Genomic DNA, 17,843 nt, shown 5'->3' on the forward strand with positions numbered 1-17,843 from the left:
TTGTTAAATAGATAAAGATTTATTTTTGAAATGCACTCTAATCAAGGTCGTGGTTCAGCTTATGGTTGTTTGGGTCATCATGTGGACAGTGTAATAAAGAGTGAAAAATCAACGAGGGTCTGAATATTTTCCATTCCCACTGTAATATTTCAAAACAATTCTGTAAGGATTGGCCACCTGTGTGCCATAAGTGTACAAATTTAAAATAAATAATGTAACATAACTGCTCTGGATTAAAAATAAATGTAAAATTTAAGTGCCTGAAAAACGTAGATAATTTTCACATGTGATCAATTACTTTCATATGTTTTGCTCATAATTTATTAACTGTAGGCCTGTTGGATTTTTACATAGCAAATTATGATTACAGCATCTATTTAGCCTCTGAATTTTTAAATTAGCCCTAATATCACGTTTATTTTTCTTTGCCAAACTACAGTCATTTTGCCCAACCTAATGCCATACCCACCCATACACAGAAATAAAAATTTAAATAAAGTAAATCCATAGACTGTAAATACTGGACAAACGGTTTCCATTGGCTTCAATAACACGTTTGTTGTCTATAATGGGAGGTGGCCACCACCGCCATTTTGACCGTGTCACAGATTCCGTCCAGCCCAGACAATTCCATAAAAGGGAAGAGAGGAGGCGCTGAGGGTGTGGCTGTAAGGCTGGGCTCGAGTGACGACACCCAGGCGAACTAGCTACGAGCTAACCTGAAGCTAACCCTGGCTAACCCAAAGCTAAAGCGGAGGTGGGAGCCGAGCTAACGGATGTAGCCACCTAGCTTCAACCCAACCGGAGCTAACTGGAACACCCATCGACCTGAACCTTACACGGAGTTTAGGTGGAGGTTTTCTGCGCCTGTTCGTGAGAAGTACCAGTATTAAAAAAGTTTTAAATCGGTAAGTTTATAATTTATTTCCGTAATGAAAACATTTTGCTTTGAGCAAGTTTTCAGTACAGTTTTTTTCGGCGCTATCACTCCTGAGTCGCACCAGCCATTAAATGTATCATGAATAAGAGAAAATATATTTAAGTCGTATTTTGGGGGGACATTTTATTATCTTTCTTACAAAATCTGAGACCAAGCGTTTCACATAGCAACACAAGCACCGGTAACCATAACCGAATGAACAACAGCCAGCAGAGGAGAGGATGGCGGTGTTTCAAACCCTCCCGGCCGGCGAGGACAGCTCATTCCTGGGCTGGAGCCGGCCCTCAGCACCCCGCCACAGGCTCTAACAGATGCTGGCGGTGTTTGAAACCCTCCCAGCGGGACAGGGGAACTCATTCTTGTGTGGGTCGGAGTCGGCCCGCAGCAGCGCGGTGTAGCCTACATATTTTGTTATATAAGTTGCTCTGGAGTATAAGTAGCAGGACCAGCCAGAATATGTAAAAAAGTGCGAGTTATAGTCCGGAAAATATTGCAGTTATTAGTATTCGAGCTAAATTAGCAGCCTAAATACATTTCATATATTTCCAAAATGTGATACTTGTTTGTATCTTGTACAGCCAACTAGTCTTTATTCTGGACTCAGTACAATTTACCAAAAGTAAAGAGACATTATACAGATGAAGTAAGCACAAGATAACTTACTGGAAGACACGGAATTATCATCAGAACCAGAACAAGAGAGCCTGATAACAGTCGTGAAAATAACAGTTAAAAAGTATGTATGTATAATAGAAATAAAAACATATTAGAATTAGTGTAACTCACTGTGATCCAAACAATTAATCAGCCATAGCTGATTAGTAAATATGACATGAGGTCTGGGAGTTTTTAATTTTCATTTTTATTTTTTTGTTAGATCTGTTTAAATGTCACCATGGCAGCCTGTGTGTCTCCAACATCAGCTACACAAAGCAAGTGTAAGTTCCACATACCTGTCTCACCACTTCATGTATGGTTTTGTACTTTAAACAATTATGACAAACCTGTTATTTTTTCTCCATAGCCATTTGGATCATTGGAGACAGCTGAGTGAGGCGTGGTGCCCAGAGAGCTGCAGAGACAACCTTGGCCTCCCTGACGTCTGTGTCTCCTGGTTCGGTTGGGGTGGACCATCGACATACATACATGTGCCGACACTTTGCGCCCTGTTTTATAAAATGTAGTGTTAAAAATAAATGTTTTTGCTCAATTACTGGAATTTCTTTGGTTAAGACAAAAGTGAGGAATAATCATTTACAAGTTATTTGTACAACAGGCCCATTTTAAATCCCAACAGTTTCTTAGCAGACAATAGAAATGTGTTCTTTACTAACTTTACTTGGTTTAAAAATCTTACTAAAATAAACTTGAGTGCCGTATTGCAAAACCCAATCATACTTGTTATGTAAACATTAGCTTTGTAGATATTTTTTACAGATATATATTTGTGTGCAACAAAAACCAAACTTAAATAGTTTGTCATTCTTTATTGAAAAACAACAAAATACAGTTATACAGAAGTGTGGGAAAATGATAATGTGAAAGTATTGCTATTTAAATGTAATCCTATTTATCTTTAAAAAGGAAAACTCTAAAAATGTCCTGTACAGCATCATGACAGAAGAATGGTGGTCTGTCTGTCAGAATGTGCTGAACAGATTTGCTCTTTGAGGAGGAGTGTCATGTTTGGAGGAAGGTACTTAACCCAAGACATGCAGAATACAACACTGACCAAAAACTGATGGAAAAAAATGATTTATTTATAAGGAGGAACTTAAGGTGCACAGATAAGTCTGTGGTTGGAACTGCAACAACAGCTCAGCATCTGGAGGAGGGAGAACACAGGTGAGCTTAGGTTCTGGTTTCAAAATCCATTGTAGGCAGGCAGAGGTGTTCAGCAGACTTCCTGTGGTGGGTGTACGTGTTGGCTGGAGGAGAGAGAGGTAGAGAGCCGGGGGAAGCGCAGGAGAGGGAGCAGAGGTGGAGAGAAGCGGGGCGTCCTGGTGGATGGGGCACTGGGTGAGATGAGAGGTGGGTTATGGAGGGTGGTGATAAGGTCCGTGTGTTGAATATCCAAATCCTGGAGTAGAGGTCAGTATCCAATGAGGTCGACAGGAATCCTGAAGAATGGTAAATCCAATATAAGAGCAAAAACACTACGAAATAACATTAATCCTAGGAACACTAGAGGTAACACGAGTGGCTGGTTACTACCAAAACTGAGGCAATCTTCTGGCGTCAAATTGTGTCCTCCATCCACCTTAAATAGGAAAGCACCCCGCTGATCAGGAACGGCTGGGGTGGAGTCACCAGAACCATGAAGAACGTGTCTCCAGAGACAACTCGGGTCCTGGTACCGATCAGGAATGCGGACCTTATCACCCAGAGCTGCCAGGTCACGCTCAAAGCCTTCATGTTCACGCTGCAGAGCCTGAACGCTGGCCAGGTGGTGGCCGTAGTTGTCTGTGTTCAGGGCCTGGTTCTTCTCCTCGATCCACTCTTTGGTCTCATCAGCGTCTCTGAGAAGACATCAGAACTCCGTCTGAGTGTGGGTCCAAACTCTACTGACCCGTAAGCGGCGCATAAGTGTGTGGGGTACCTGTGGAAGCGCTGCACCTCATGGGCGCTGCCCAGCATGTTGCAGCGAGCGCCAGCGGTTGTTCAGCTCCTGGAGAGAAACCAAACCCAGTGAGATGAAGGTGGACGCCAGCGGGCTGGACGCCGGACGAGGAAACCTGGAGACGGATCGCTCAGACAGGAAGGGAAGAGCTTCCTCTTACCTTGATGGAATTAAAAGTTAGCCGTCGTCTGAACGCCCAACCGTACGGTCTGAGGTCAAAGGTCACAGGAAACACACACCAGTCAGCAGTCATACAGATGCATAAAGATAACTGTAGCCATGGCAACCAGCTGACATGTCCCCACTTTCACCAGCACCTGGTGCCTGCCGGGTCACCTGAATTCCTATGTGATGTCAGCACGGTCGGCCGTGACTGCGGCCATCAGAGGTGACCTCTGATCAGCTGAATGAACTCACCTTCTAGGGTGACGCCGTGTTACCCCGGGTTTCCACGGGAGCCGTCAGCAGCACGTTACTGCAGCAGCACGTCTTGCTCGCGTAAGCTGCTGCTTGGCCCTTCCCACGAGACGCGAAGCAGCAGGGGAGCAGCTGTCACCGACCGAGCACGAAGTCACTCGAGTGACTTCGTCAGTAAACACAACAACAAGCAGGAGAAAACTACAACATGGTTTGTGTTTTATGTTCTGTCCGTTTTATAATCGCCAATACGGACCTGAAAAACAAAGGAGACCGCTAGCTAGGTGATAACTTCTCACGGGGCAGCTCAGTTAGTAACCTTTTTTAAAAGTAAAGCAACCGGAAGGCAGTACGTTCTTTATTCTGAAAATCTCGGTAGCTTCTCTCAATTTCCGCGTCCGATTTCCTGTCTTTCCTTCCCCAAAAATGTCGAACTTGACCCGTTTCAGAGGCGTCGCGCGTAGAAAATAGAACCAGCGCGTAAAGGCCGCGACATGCTGCTCCTGAGACGCGGCCGACTCGCGCTGCTGACGGCTCCGGTGGAAAAGGTTCTGTTGACCACAGCGGTTCCTATCAGCAGCTATGACGTGCTGCTGCAGTAAACGTGCTGCTGACGACTCCTGTGGAAAGCCGGGGTTAGAGTCGGCTTCATCCTGTAAACAAACAAATGAGTGGTAACAAAAACACCACGTCTGGTTCTGGTGGAGGCGGAGGACAACACGCACCTTTCCAGGAGCAGAACCCAGATGTTCTTGTTGCTACAAACAGAGACGAGCAGAGTTAACAAACCAGGAAGTGAGAGGGACCAGCTGCTGCAGACAGGTGACGCTCACCTGAGCCTGAACCATAGGAGCCTCCTCAGCCATCAGACCTTCTGACTCCAGTTCAGATGCCACCTTGTTGATGTCCCTCAGGCGGGACTCGTTGGCCTTCAGGTCCTGCAGGACAAAAGCACCTGCTGATTATCACCTGAGCTGATCTGACAGCTGCTGCTGGAAGACAGAGAGGAGGAAAAGTCCGACCTTCTGGAAGTCGTCAAACTTCTTCTGCAAGACCTCGACCTGCTCCAGGTCCGACCCGTCTCTCCATCCTCATTCAGCTAAAGACGCGAGTTCAAGTAAAACAACCTAAAGTCACACAAACACAAAGCAGGTGTGGAGATGTTCGCTCTGAGCTGGAGGTCGTTCCTCGGCTGTGAAGGGCACACGAACCTTGTTGGTGCTGTTGAGCAGCGTGAGGATGTCGCCCTTCTTCATGGTGACCTCTCCAGGACTCTTCTCCTGGTAGTCGTACAGAGCCAGAACCAGCTCCTTCCCGGTCTCATCGTCAGTTGGAGCCACTTGTTGCTGTCGGGTTAACAGGTCTGGTGTTAGAACGTGGTGGATAAGAATGTTCTGACGGGCCGAGGGTTCTGAACCAGCGAAGTGACCTGGACCCAAACAAAGTGAGCCAGAACCTGCAGACACCTCAGAAACATGTCAGGACCAGACCTGCTCTACCTTCCTCCATTATGGTCTCTCCTTTCTGGGTGACAGCCTTGATGCGAGGTTCATGACCTGTGATCTCAGCCTGCAGAGCCTCGTGCTTCTTCAGCAGGTTCTGGACACCAATCAGGTCCTTCCCTGAGGACACATGTTAGAGTTCAGCATTATGCAGTAGACAGACCAGTTTAACCTAGGGGTTTCTTTCTTCTACAATCTGCTCTTTAACTGTATTATTTCCTGCTATTTCAGCTGTTAACTTTATTTTTTCTGTAAGTGTTTTTCTCCCCAGAAGAAGCAACAATGATGCTTTGCTGAGCTGTGGTGGCCTCATGGAGGGGGCCATCGTCTAGCACACTGCTGCTAACCACTTAATCATTCTCCCTCTCCTGATAATAACATTTTACTTTCTTTGATGTTGGATGTACTACTGCTAGTTTACCCGTTTAATTATAGATTCACTAGGATAAATACAATAAAGTTTATCTCTCGCCAAATAGAATATTTACTAAGAAATCACAATGTAACGTGTGTGTGTGTGTGTGTGTGTAAAAGCCATGCGTAGTGTTTATTTATAAAGCATATGTTGTTGGATTTTATCCAGAATCTAGACTTTGAAAATATATAGTTTAATTACAGTTTGATTTATTTGACATCTGTATAATGTTTATTATTTTGTTTTTTCCCCCTAAATACCTAACGTTTTAGTTAACATGAATATTAGTCATTCATCCCAATACATGAAGTTACACATTTTAAATTTTAATAGGGGAAGACTGCAGGAGGGAGCAGTAAAATACAGGGGGTCCCCTGCAAAAACTAACTTTATGAGTCTGATGAAAGTTGCTGGTATTCCCGCTGCTTCTTCGGTAAACAGCGCCAACAAAAACAAAGAAACTTGGGATCTTGTCGGCGTGGCAGTGGGATTTAAGGGAAACGCTGTATGCCCTATAGACTTCTCAACGAGCTGCAGTATTTCTCCGGTCAGATCTGTCTCCGAGTTCCACGAGCGGTCAGCCCGCAGCAGCGAGGCGCCGCATCGATCAGCCTGCCCGGCCTGACCGCTGGGGATTACCGGATGAAAGAATAGAGCACAGAAGTGTCCCCCCAAGCGGCGCGCCCCGTCATATTTCAACCCATTTTTATCTTAAATGCACTGGGTTTTACCCTATTACCCATTTAAATATGCCCTATTAATTATTTTACCGTATTTTACATTTAAATTTCATGGTTAAACAGTACATGCTACATGTTAAACTGATAGTTAGCTAGCTACTTCGGTAAACTCAGCTAGTTTAAAGGCAGCAGTGACATAAAATACAAATATAGATTTTAACTTACCGAAAAAAATGAAGTGGAGACTCCTTGGACGCTCTATTAGTGCAATTAATACCACTGCAAGTCATTTTGTCCAACAATTGCACCAATATTATCCAAAACAGAATTCACAAGCACAGAGACTCAAAATCCCGACACAGTTTCCAGGAGAGACCGAGGCTGTACTGAGGCCTTTCCACGGAGCTAGCTCTGTGGTCACGTGGGTCTGAGGCGGCGGTCACGTGTGTTGGATGCTCATTAATTATACAGAATTTTAGGCTTTCAATACACTTAAACAGAAGAGTGAGAAAAAAATTCACCCCCCTCAGAGTTGTCATGAGTATAAACTAGATAATTTAGACAAAAAACCATTTTTTGAACCAGGCTGTAAACATGTTTATTTCTGCTGTGAAAATGGCATTTTTAACATGGGAGTCAATGAGGATTTGCTCGCTTCTGGTACCAGCCCCCAGCGGATGAGGGTGGAACTGCAATTTTTCTTACTTCCGGGTTGGGACCATTTTCTGAGCGGCATTGTGGGGGCTTGAGTAAATCTCACTCAAGACTTTTAAAAGTTGGCAGCCCTGTAATAATTACTCGTCTCAAAAGATGAAGCTGTTTGACGATCAACTGAAAAAAAACCTCCACAACAGAACTGAAATTAAGGGATTTTACAAATTTTTCTAAAAGAAAATGTGAATAAGCGGAATAAGCCAAAAGGATCTGTTTAGTGTACCCGTTACTCCCTGACGCGAGAGGGCGCTGTGGCACTCGGGAGGAACCCTTTATGAAGTCGAAGGGCGGAGGCGGAGCTCCAGTTTGTCGTACGTGTGCTTCTTGGCTGCATTAAATTAGAAGCATAGCAGTTTAAGTCGAAACTATGGTGTTGCTCGAAAATGACTCGGTAAGAACATGAACTACCCTCTTTTAAAGTCTGACTTTTATTGACGGGAATGACCTGCTAAATGTACATCTATTCAGTTTTATCACTTTAAGCCTGAACATGGAGAAGCTAGTTTCATTAGCTGTCTTGCTAACGACTGATTATAGCTATGATGGGTTAACTAGTCTTAAAGCCTTAAAAAGCTTCCACAATGACGCTAAATGTTTTCTTTTGGGGGTCAAGTGAAACATTTGCTGTGTTGTGCCTCACATAAAATTAAAATTACGTTCAATCTTAGCAGTACAACACATTTGTTAACGTTAAGGCTGTTAATTATGGGTTTTTTCTTTTGTAGGCGAAGATTTCTTTCAAAATTATTCACATTTGAGCCACGAGGGAATTATCTATCGGCTTTACACATTATTTGACAGAGACATACATTTCACGAGTATTGTGCAAATTTAAGGGCAGAAATGTACTTGAATATTACCAATTTGATTATTAAAAGTACACTTAACACGATTTTTGTCTGGTATAGGCCTCTGTTCGTGCATTAAGATCAACAAAATCTAAGATTTTTACATTTTCTCACGTGTGTGTGTGTTTTCTACAAATGAGTGTTGGAATGTATGTAGTTTTAAGACCATTTGTTTAAATTTGATCAAATGAACATCCTTTCTAATGTTATTTAGGGTAGAAATGTTGTAACACTTGACTGATAACCTGTTCTCCCTGCTGTCCAGTTTCTCACAGAGCTCACTCGACTCTTCCAGAAGTGCAGAACGTCAGGCAGTGTTGTCATCACGCTAAAGAAGTGTAAGTATTAGAATGTGATTTGAATATTCTGACTAATCTCTACGCAACTGTAATGGGATTACTTTTATTCATCCAGACGATGGTAGAACCAAACCAGTCCCCAGAAAGGGCCATCCAGAGTCATTCGAACCTGCTGATAACAAGTGTCTCCTCAGAGCGTCTGATGGGAAGAAGAAAATTAGCACAGTGGTAAGAGTATTGATGTGTTCATAGTTGTTGTAGTTTTTGTGGGACGTATTAACGTCAGATTTTCAATTTCAGGTCAGCACCAAAGAAGTAATCAAGTTTCAAATGGTACATTGATTTAATCATTTCGTCTTTGAATTTATATTATTAGCGTGTCTTGTAACTGTAATCTCTTCATTTCCAGGCATATTCCAACCTCCTTAGAGCTCACATTGATGGGCTAAAGAAAAAAGATAAAAAAAGCAAAAGCAAAAAAACCAAAGCCACTCAGTGATCCACAGACTCTTGTGAAAACCGTGGAAGCTGTCCCACACAACCGGAGGGAATATGGGAAGGCATCAGCTGATCTGCAGCCCCGCTCAGCTCTCCTTTGTTCATCCGAGGCCTCAGGACCATCGTGTTGATATCCTACCATCGTTTCCATGGTGATGCTTCATCCCTGGCTTCTGCGTGCCATCGGTGATTAGGAACTGTAAATCGAGGATTTAATTTTTGTCGTTGCTGTCCAGAACGAATCATGCCAACTTCATTGAATCTCCAGTGTTTTGTGTTCAGAACAGCTGTGCTGCCTCTGGAGCCGGATCTAAGAAGCCTGTTCTTTCTGATGGTTGATCCTTATTTATGACAGGTTAGCATATTTTGTTTTTTTGTTTATTTTTTTTTACATATTGATTATTCATCAACAGATTTAAACCAGACTGAACTGGCCCCTTGTTTTGGTCCAAAATGACTTTATTTCACTTTACTTTGTTTACCTTTCCAGAACAGTGACTAATATTTTGCCCCAAGCTCAGACTAGTCCGTTAAATGTTAATTCTGTTTTCATTTCTCTAATGACTTGATTAAATTAGGACAAAAAATGGTAAGATTCAGAGGAATGTTTGAGCTATAAATGCAGTGTGTAGTGAGTGTTTGTTCTTTCGTGCCCCTGAGCCCCACTTTCATTTCAGAGGACTGCAGCATAACTTAAGTTCACAAATAAAGTGCTTTTGTTTAAATTCACGTGATCTAATGTGATAAAACAAATGAACAAACATAAAAAACACACCAATAAACTACATATACATCTGAATATGAGAACAGTCTGTTCTTTAGAGACTGTTGATTTCATAGCGCCGTGCTCCTCTTGTCCGGCCTGTCCTTTGGAGACATGGTGAGGTTCCTCTGTCGAAGGCTCTCCTCCTGGTATCCCTGCTGCATCAGGCTGCTTACGTACTGGAACGTGGCCTAAACCAATAAAAATGTACAAACTTACTCTCACTGGTGACTTGAGTCTTTCTTCCAAGCACTAGAATCTGCACAAATATATTTTATAAATGGGTGTGTGTGTAAACACTGCTGGATTGTCCAGATTCAATGCACATGAATGATTTTTTTGTTAAATTGGGTTTTTAATCTCTCTCTCTCGCTCTCGCTCTCTCTCGCGCTCTCTCTCGCTCTCTCTCGCTCTCTCTCTCGCTCTCTCTCTCGCTCTCTCTCTCTCTCTCGCTCTCTCTCTCTCTCTCTCTCTCTCTCTCTCTCTCTCTCTCTCTCTCATATAAATGTTAAGTAAAAGACAACAAGCTCTGAATGTTGAGTCGTTACCTTCCACGCCTCCTCCAACTCAGCCGTCCACTTCTCCTTTAGGATCGGCCGCACCGCACAGATAAACTCTGCTCCCACATACTGGAAAATGACCAGTCAGAGTGAGAATCAGCTGCAATCTGGATGTTCGTTTATAACCTGTTGGGAACACCAGCATCATACATTATAGTACTTAGGTGGAGCGTTGTAATGGTAATGGCTTTTGCCCAGCTCCACAGCCAGAGCTTCCAGTCTCTCTGGCTGATCCAGTCTGGCCACACTTTTCTCAATAAACGACATCACCCTGAGAGGAGGAGAAAGAAAAAAGGGGGCATTGACTCAGCCTGACCGATCTACCGGTAAAGAGATAATTAATAACAGAAAAATAGAAAATGGTTTTGTTTTGATTGGATCAGCAGCCTCGTAGATCCTAATGCCCAGACCATGAAAAAAAAAGTCTGGCTCAAACTAATTGGACATTTACTCCCTCCAGGATCGATCTCCTTTATTGTTTAGTGGTGGGTGTGTCTGAGCTTCAGCATCTTTTCTTTCATTGTGATTGTGCACATCTGTGCAGATGTTAGAGTGCATCTGAAGGATAGCTTTGCCTCGTTGCTGAATTTAGGAGAACAAAAATTATCTTCTCATGCCTCTCCTTGTAGATTATAATTAGCTGATTGGTCTTCGTGTGCAGATAAATTCATAGAAGCTTGATGCACACATGAACACATCACGCAGCTGCTTGTGATGGATTCAGCCAATTATTTCTGCTGCAGACGGGGAGCAATGTTATAAGAACACTTGACATACTGCTGCTACTTCTTTAATGGTTTGTGTCTTTGACATCAGTATGCAGCATCTTCTTTAGTAATTAACAAAACATGTTTTTGTTTGTGCAAACAGGGAATGTAACGATCCCTATGAGTCAAGATGTCAACAAGCTCTGGTCGAAGTTGTGATTTCGTTTACTGACCGCAGGCCATGTGCCCTGAGTTCCCGGTTCGTCCTCAACCTCTCCAGGTCCTCCACGTCTCGGAACAGGAAGAAGACATCCTTGCATTCGGGATGGGTCTCAAACAACCTGTTGCCAAGACAACAGCAGCAGAAGCAACCATCCATGAGCCTCTAAGAGTCGCAAATGAAGCCGCCTGTTTCAGCCATTCCCCCCACCAAAACAAAACTCCCAACCATGACGAGGAAACCTCCTGGTGCTCCAGGATAGATGGAAACGTGTTAAATATGCAGAATTAAAAACAAACAAACATTTTGATCAGTTGTTTCCTTCAAATGGAGATGAGATATTTCTGATCTTCAGCCGTTTCTTCAACCAGGAGCTGCAATCAGAAACTGGAGACTAATGACAACCCAGCCCTTATGTCCCTCCACTGGTTTTTGACCTCAGCTGATTTCCTTTACCACAGAAAATCCTTTTCAGATGAGAAATATTTCAAACGTTACTGTATTTCAGATCAGTGTTAATGAATCACGAATTCTTAACAACAATAGTCTTTTATTTGTTGCTTTATTCCTCGTGGCCTGCTGCTGAAGGACCTGCACTCTTGAATCTGAAATTGGCACCATGAATAAATGCATCACATTTCCACAACATGTGGCCCTTTGATAAATGAAAAGAAGGATAAGTGGAGGTTTTAGGTGAGAGAGAGATGCTAGCTTCTGAAAACACCAAAACGTGCAGCTCCATGTGGGTCGGATCACAGGGAGACTGATGGGAAAACAGCTACGGACATGAGCCACCTTCTGCATGAAGATGTTCTCATATTTTATGCAGAAGTTCACATCATGTCAACCTGATGTGTCCCTAATTTGATTTGTGCATTTACTGTTGTTGTCGTCGTCTTCCTCCGCTTAACCGGGTCGCGGGGGCAGCATCCCAACTAGGGAGCTCCAGACCGTCCTCTCCCCAGCCACCTCCACCAGCTCCTCCAGCAGGACCCCAAGGCGTTCCTGGACCAGATTGGAGATGTAACCTCTCCAACCTGTCCTGGGTCGACCCGGGGGCCTCCTGCCGGCAGGACATGCCCGAAACACCTTCCCAGGGAGGCATCCTGACCAGAAGCCCAAACCACCTCAACTGACTCCTTTCGATCCGGAGGAGCAGCGGTTCTACTCCGAGTCCCTCCCGAATGTCCGAGCTCCTCACCCTATCTCTAAGGCTGAGCCCGGCCACCCTACGGAGGAAACTCATTTCGGCCGCTTGTATCCGCGATCTCGTTCTTTCGGTCATTACCCAAAGCTCATGACCATAGGTGAGGATTGGGACGTAGATCGACCGGTAAATCGAGAGCCTGGCTTTCTGGCTCAGCTCCCTCTTCACCATGAGTGATCGGCTCAGCGTCCGCATCACTGCAGACGCCGAGCCAATCCGCCTGTCGATCTCCCGATCCCTCCTACCCTCACTCGTGAACAAGACCCCGAGATACTTAAACTCCTCCACTTGAGGTAGGACCTCTCTCCCGACCCAGAGTTGGCAAGCCACCCTTTACTGGTAGAGATCCATGGTCTCAGATTTGGAGGTGCTGATCCTCATCCCAGCCGCTTCACACTCGGCCGCGAACCTACCCAGCAAGAGCTGAAGGTCAGAGCTATATGAAGCTAGGAGGACCACATCATCCGCAAAAAGCAGAGATGAGATTCTCCTGCCACCAAACTCGACACACTCCACACCACGGCTGCGCCTAGAAATCCTGTCCATAAAGGTAATGAACAGAACCGGTGACAAAGGGCAGCCCTGGCGGAGTCCAACCCTCACCGGGAACAGGTCCGACTTACTACCGGCTATGCGGACCAAACTCACGCTCCTCTGGTAAAGGGACTGAATGGCCCTTAACAGAAAGCCACCCACCCCATACTCCTGGAGCGTCCCCCACAGGGTGCCCCTGGGGACACGGTCATAAGCCTTCTCCAAATCCACAAAGCACATGTGGATTGGTTGGGCAAACTCCCATGCCCCCTCCATCACCCTTGCAAGGGTATTGAGCTGGTCCACAGTTCCACGGCCAGGACGAAAACCACATTGCTCCTCCTCTATCTGAGATTCAACTATCGATCGGAGCCTCCTCTCCAGTACCTTGGAGTAGACCTTTCCAGGGAGGCTGAGGAGTGTGATCCCCCTATAGTTAGAACACACCCTCAGGTCACCCTTCTTAAAGATGGGGACCACCACCCGGTCTGCCACTCCACAGGAACTGCCCCCGATGACCACGCAATGTTGCAGAGACGTGTCAACCACGACAGCCCTACAACATCCATAGCCTTGAGATACCCAGGACGAATCTCATCCACCCCCGGGGCTCCGCTGCTGTGTAGTTGTTTGACTACCTCAGCAACTTCTGCCCCCGAGATTGAACAGTCCATCCGCAGGTCTCCCAGCTCTGGCTCCTCCTCAGATTGCGCATAGGTGGGATTGAGGAGCTCCTCAAAGTATTCCTTCCACCGTCCGACTATAGCCCCAGTTGACGTCAGCAGCTCCCCATCCCCACTGTAAACAGTGTGAGCGAGTTGCTGCCTTCCTCTCCTGAGGCGCAGGACAGTTTGCCAGAACCTCTTTGACGCCGATCGATAGTCTTTCTCCATGGCCTCACCAAACTCCTCCCACGCCCGAGATTTTGCCTCGGCAACTGCCACTGCTGCACCCCGATTGGCTATCTGGTACCCGTCTGCTGCCTCCGGAGACCCACAGGTCAGCCACACCCTGTAGGCCTCCTTCTTCAGCCTGACAGCTCCCCGAACCTCTGGTGTCCACCAGCGGGTACGGGGGTTGCCACCACGACTGGCACCGGCCAGCTTGCGACCACAGCTAGCAACAGCCGCCTCAACAATCGCAGAGTGGAACAAGGCCCACTCAGAGTCGATGTCCCCCACTGCTCTCGGGACGCGGTCAAAGCTCTGCCGGAGGTGGGAGTTGAAGACCGTCTTGACAGGTTCTTCTGCCAAGCATTCCCAGCAGACCCTCACTATGCGTTTGGGTTTGCCAGGTCTACGTGGCATCTTCCGCTGCCATCTGATCCAACTCACCACCAGGTGGTGATCAGTTGACAGCTCCGCTCCTCTCTTCACTCAGGTGTCCAAAACATACGGCCGCAGGTCAGATGATACGACTACAAAGTCTATCATCGACCTGCGACCTAGGCTGCCCTGGTACCAAGTGTACTGATGGGTATCCTTATGTTCGAACATGGTGTTCGTTATGGCCAAACTGCGGCTTGCACAGAAGCCCAATAACGAAACACCACTTGAGTTCAGATCAAGCGGGCCGTTCCTCCCAATCACACCCCTCCAGGTCATGCTGTCATTGCCCACGGGAGCATTGAAGTCCCCCAGCAGGACAATGGAGTCCCCTGATGGAGCACTATCTAGCACTCGTCCCAGGGACTCCAAAAAGGTGGGTACTCTGAACTGATATTTGGCCCATAAGCACAAACAACAGTCAGGACCCGTTCCCCGACCCGAAGGTGCAGGGAAGCTACCCTCTCGTCCCCCGGGGTAAACCCCAACACACAGGCAGAGAGTCTTGGGGCTAACAAAAAGCCAGCCCCAGCCCTCCGCCTCTCACCTGGAGCAACTCCAGCAAAGGAGAGTATCCAACCCTTCTCAAGGACTTGGGTTCCAGAGCCAATGCTATGTGTTGAGGTGAGTCCGACTATATCTAGCCGGTACCGCTCAACCTCTGCCACAAGCTCCTGCTCCTTCCCCGCCAGCGAGGTGACGTTCCATGTCTCAATAACCAGTTTCCTTGTCCGGGGATCAGACCGCCAAGGCTCCCGCCTCGGTCTGCCACCCGATCCACACTGCACCGGACCCTTCATGTTCCTCCTGCGGGTGGTGGGTCCACAGTTGAATGAGCCCATGTATCCAGTTCGGGCTGGGCCCGGCCGGGCCCCATGGGTGAAAGCCCGGCCACCAGGCACTCGCTCACGGGTCCCAACCCCAGGCCTGGCTCCAGGGTGGGACCCCGGTAACCCTCCGGGCCGGGTACTCCAACTCTTTGAATTTACATCCATGAAAGATCTTCTGAACCGTTCTTTGTCTCACCCTTCACCTAAGACCATTTGTCATGGGAGACCCTACCAGGGGCATAAAGTGCCCCAGACAACATAGCTCCTAGGATCATTAGAGCACTCAAACTCCTCCACCACGATAAGGTGACGGTGCAAGGAGGAGTTTACGGTTTCAATCACATGAATAAAAGGAGGTTTTGTTAGCTGTGTCGTTAGCTGGAGCTTGACAGAAATGCAAATAATTGCTTACATATGTTCAAAATGTATTCATGAATTAATAATAAAAACTTACCATCAAATGCAATAATTTGGATGTGTAATCTAGTTGTTTTGATTTTTTTAATGCATTGAAGTTAATATTACATTTCTGTTATTTTTTATGCGCACCATCTAAATCACAACATAAAAAAGGGCGAAAAGCGAATTTAGGAAAACATATGTTTAGTAATACTTAAAAACGTAATAGTTATTCTCATATTTCATAATCTAAAGTCACATTTTCCCCACAAATATTTAAGAAATTGTAATGTTATGTCTAAATGACCCCCTCCCCCCCCCCAAAAAAAAATACAACACACACACAATGTGTTTTTTAATCTAAATATGAGGAACCAAGTCGGAAACTACAAAGAAAATTTAAAAAATGTATAATTTAAATGCACATGAATTCATACAACCTTAATATTTGTGTTTAACTCTTTCTATTCAGACCTGATTTGGTTTACTTTGGTTTAACCTGTTGACCTTACTTTTAAAATCAGCGCTCCATACCCAATGGCCTACACTCTCACCAGCCCAGAAGTGTGTAGAGCTCTTATTATTTTCCACTATTGTTTGTTCCTCTCGTGAACACATGTGCACGCGCACTCGAAACATCTGCAGACTATGTTGCACCCTAAATAGCTGAAGTGGGATTCTAATTAGCCCCGCATACAGGTTGCATCCAGTCCAATTCTGTTATTCACAATCATTTGGAGCGTGTTTTATTGTTCACTCATAAAATATAAAATATCATAGTAGTCAAACAGTTTAGCTGCTAGGGTCATCAAGAGGTCAGGAGGCATTTTCTGGCCTGTAAACTGTTTGCCTTTTTACACCAGAGATTAACAGTTTATCACATTTTCCATCCTTTTTTATTATTTTCTTAATTTTCCTGTGAAATGAGGTTTTCCCGGAAGCTGGCCATCATCATAACTGACGCAAATGAGCTTTCCTGATGGCTAATTCCTTTAAGTCCATACAGCAGACCAGGAGCTCTGTTTTATGATGCAATGATGTTCAGTTATGAGTTATGATATGAAGTGATGGGGGGGGGGGGGGGGGGGGGTAGCTCCAGTCCACATGTGAGAAGCTGCTGGTCAGAATGATGGTTAGTTTGTGACCCTCCAGGGACCCTCTTCTCCAGGGTCAGGAGGTCAAATGTTTCTGAAGCTGTCTTTCATTTTAAGACCCGATAATGAAATACAGCTTTTTTTAACGGCCAAATTAATCTTTTTTTTTTTATTATTAAAAAAATGTTTTCTTCAAGATTGAACATTCCTCTTAGAATTCCTTTTCCAGAACTGAACACGCGTAGGATGGAGATGCCTTGCTGAGAATCTTACCTGACAAACATAATAATTCCAACTTTGGCGATGTCATCCCGGATAACTTTCCACGAATCCTTGATGATCTGGATCTGCTCCTCGCTGGGATGCGCAGCAGCATCCTCCTCTCCGTCCTTCAGCGCAAACTCTGATTTTGTTGCCAGACCTGAAATCGCGCAGCCCATTATTCATCCAGAACAAACGAGGCGGTCAGGATTGGGTTCCGATCCTGGAGCAGAAAGAGGAAGGAGGCGTTTGAACTCTTCTGCACCGGAGAGAAAACCCACTGCTGGTGGTGCTGAACTCTCCAAACGCCAGCTGCATCACGGACAATTTGGAACAGACGGGATGGAAGGACCAGGTCAAAATTCAGAATAAAAGTCAAAAACAGAACGCAGCTGACGGATGCGCGTTTCAGGAAGCGCCAATGCTTTTATTTTGAAGAGAACTCCGTTTACTTGCGGTAAGTTATTGACTTTGCGCAGCTTTTCTAATGGTTATTCAACTCAGGTGTAAAATAATCAATTAAGGCGCAAAATGTGCGCTCTGTCATTTTAAGAGAAATGTGCAAAAAATTTATAATAATTAAAAATACTTTTTTGCTTTTCAACATTTAGAATGAAGCATGTCTCACTTTTAAAACATCTGGGTGTTTTATCATAAACGTAAAACTATATGACACTTCTAACGGTGGATTTTTACATAAACTCAACTTTCCTTGTTTAAAATGGTTTGGTGGTTTTTGGTGACTTACAATTTTGTTTGTTTTAATGTAGGTTTTGTGTTAGATTTAGTAAACAAGTAAAACTTACTTGTATAAAGGGGTAGGGACATATAAGTTTCCACTTCAGCCTACTCCTTTTCAAACAGAGAAGAAGGGATGATGATAAGTATTTTTTCAGTTTGTGGTATTTTAAAAAAATGTGTTTTCTGTTTGAAATAAACTAAACTAAAAAAAAACGTGTCCACAAACTGTAACCCTGTGGGTGTTTAATAAGGTAGAGCAATAGTTTAAA

General features: G+C 45.0%; 3 protein-coding genes across 6 annotated transcripts; 1 reads left to right on the forward strand and 2 right to left on the reverse strand.

The window, feature by feature from the left end:
- Positions 1-2,679: 2,679 nt before the first annotated feature.
- LOC139063830 (uncharacterized) lies at positions 2,680-7,313 on the reverse strand. 4 transcript variants are annotated; one of them, XM_070546689.1, is made up of 11 exons: positions 6,800-7,313; positions 5,477-5,599; positions 5,189-5,406; positions 5,000-5,104; positions 4,811-4,915; positions 4,703-4,735; positions 3,978-4,630; positions 3,721-3,769; positions 3,540-3,608; positions 3,155-3,459; positions 2,680-3,060 (listed from the first exon to the last, which is right to left on the reverse strand). In XM_070546689.1, the coding sequence occupies exons 9-11, from the start codon at positions 3,575-3,577 to the stop codon at positions 2,792-2,794; spliced, it is 612 nt and encodes a 203-aa protein (XP_070402790.1). In that variant the 5' UTR covers positions 3,578-3,608; positions 3,721-3,769; positions 3,978-4,630; positions 4,703-4,735; positions 4,811-4,915; positions 5,000-5,104; positions 5,189-5,406; positions 5,477-5,599; positions 6,800-7,313; the 3' UTR covers positions 2,680-2,791. The 4 variants fall into 4 exon arrangements, with proteins under 4 accessions (XP_070402790.1, XP_070402791.1, XP_070402789.1 ...); XM_070546690.1 differs by lacking the exon at positions 3,978-4,630; XM_070546688.1 differs by having other exon boundaries at positions 3,540-4,630; positions 5,189-5,323.
- Positions 7,314-7,529: 216 nt separating this feature from the next.
- On the forward strand, positions 7,530-9,914 carry srp14 (signal recognition particle 14). Its single transcript, XM_015970300.3, has 5 exons — positions 7,530-7,679; positions 8,402-8,474; positions 8,551-8,663; positions 8,736-8,768; positions 8,845-9,914. The coding sequence occupies exons 1-5, from the start codon at positions 7,656-7,658 to the stop codon at positions 8,932-8,934; spliced, it is 333 nt and encodes a 110-aa protein (XP_015825786.1). The 5' UTR covers positions 7,530-7,655; the 3' UTR covers positions 8,935-9,914.
- Positions 9,749-17,245, reverse strand: xgb (x globin). The gene is made up of 5 exons (XM_070546694.1): positions 16,846-17,245; positions 11,197-11,304; positions 10,407-10,527; positions 10,245-10,325; positions 9,749-9,887 (listed from the first exon to the last, which is right to left on the reverse strand). The coding sequence occupies exons 1-5, from the start codon at positions 17,010-17,012 to the stop codon at positions 9,768-9,770; spliced, it is 597 nt and encodes a 198-aa protein (XP_070402795.1). The 5' UTR covers positions 17,013-17,245; the 3' UTR covers positions 9,749-9,767.
- Between the last annotated feature and the right edge of the window lie 598 nt (positions 17,246-17,843).

Source organism: Nothobranchius furzeri, chromosome 18, assembly GCF_043380555.1.
Source record: "Nothobranchius furzeri strain GRZ-AD chromosome 18, NfurGRZ-RIMD1, whole genome shotgun sequence".
Classification (NCBI taxonomy): domain Eukaryota; kingdom Metazoa; phylum Chordata; class Actinopteri; order Cyprinodontiformes; family Nothobranchiidae; genus Nothobranchius; species Nothobranchius furzeri.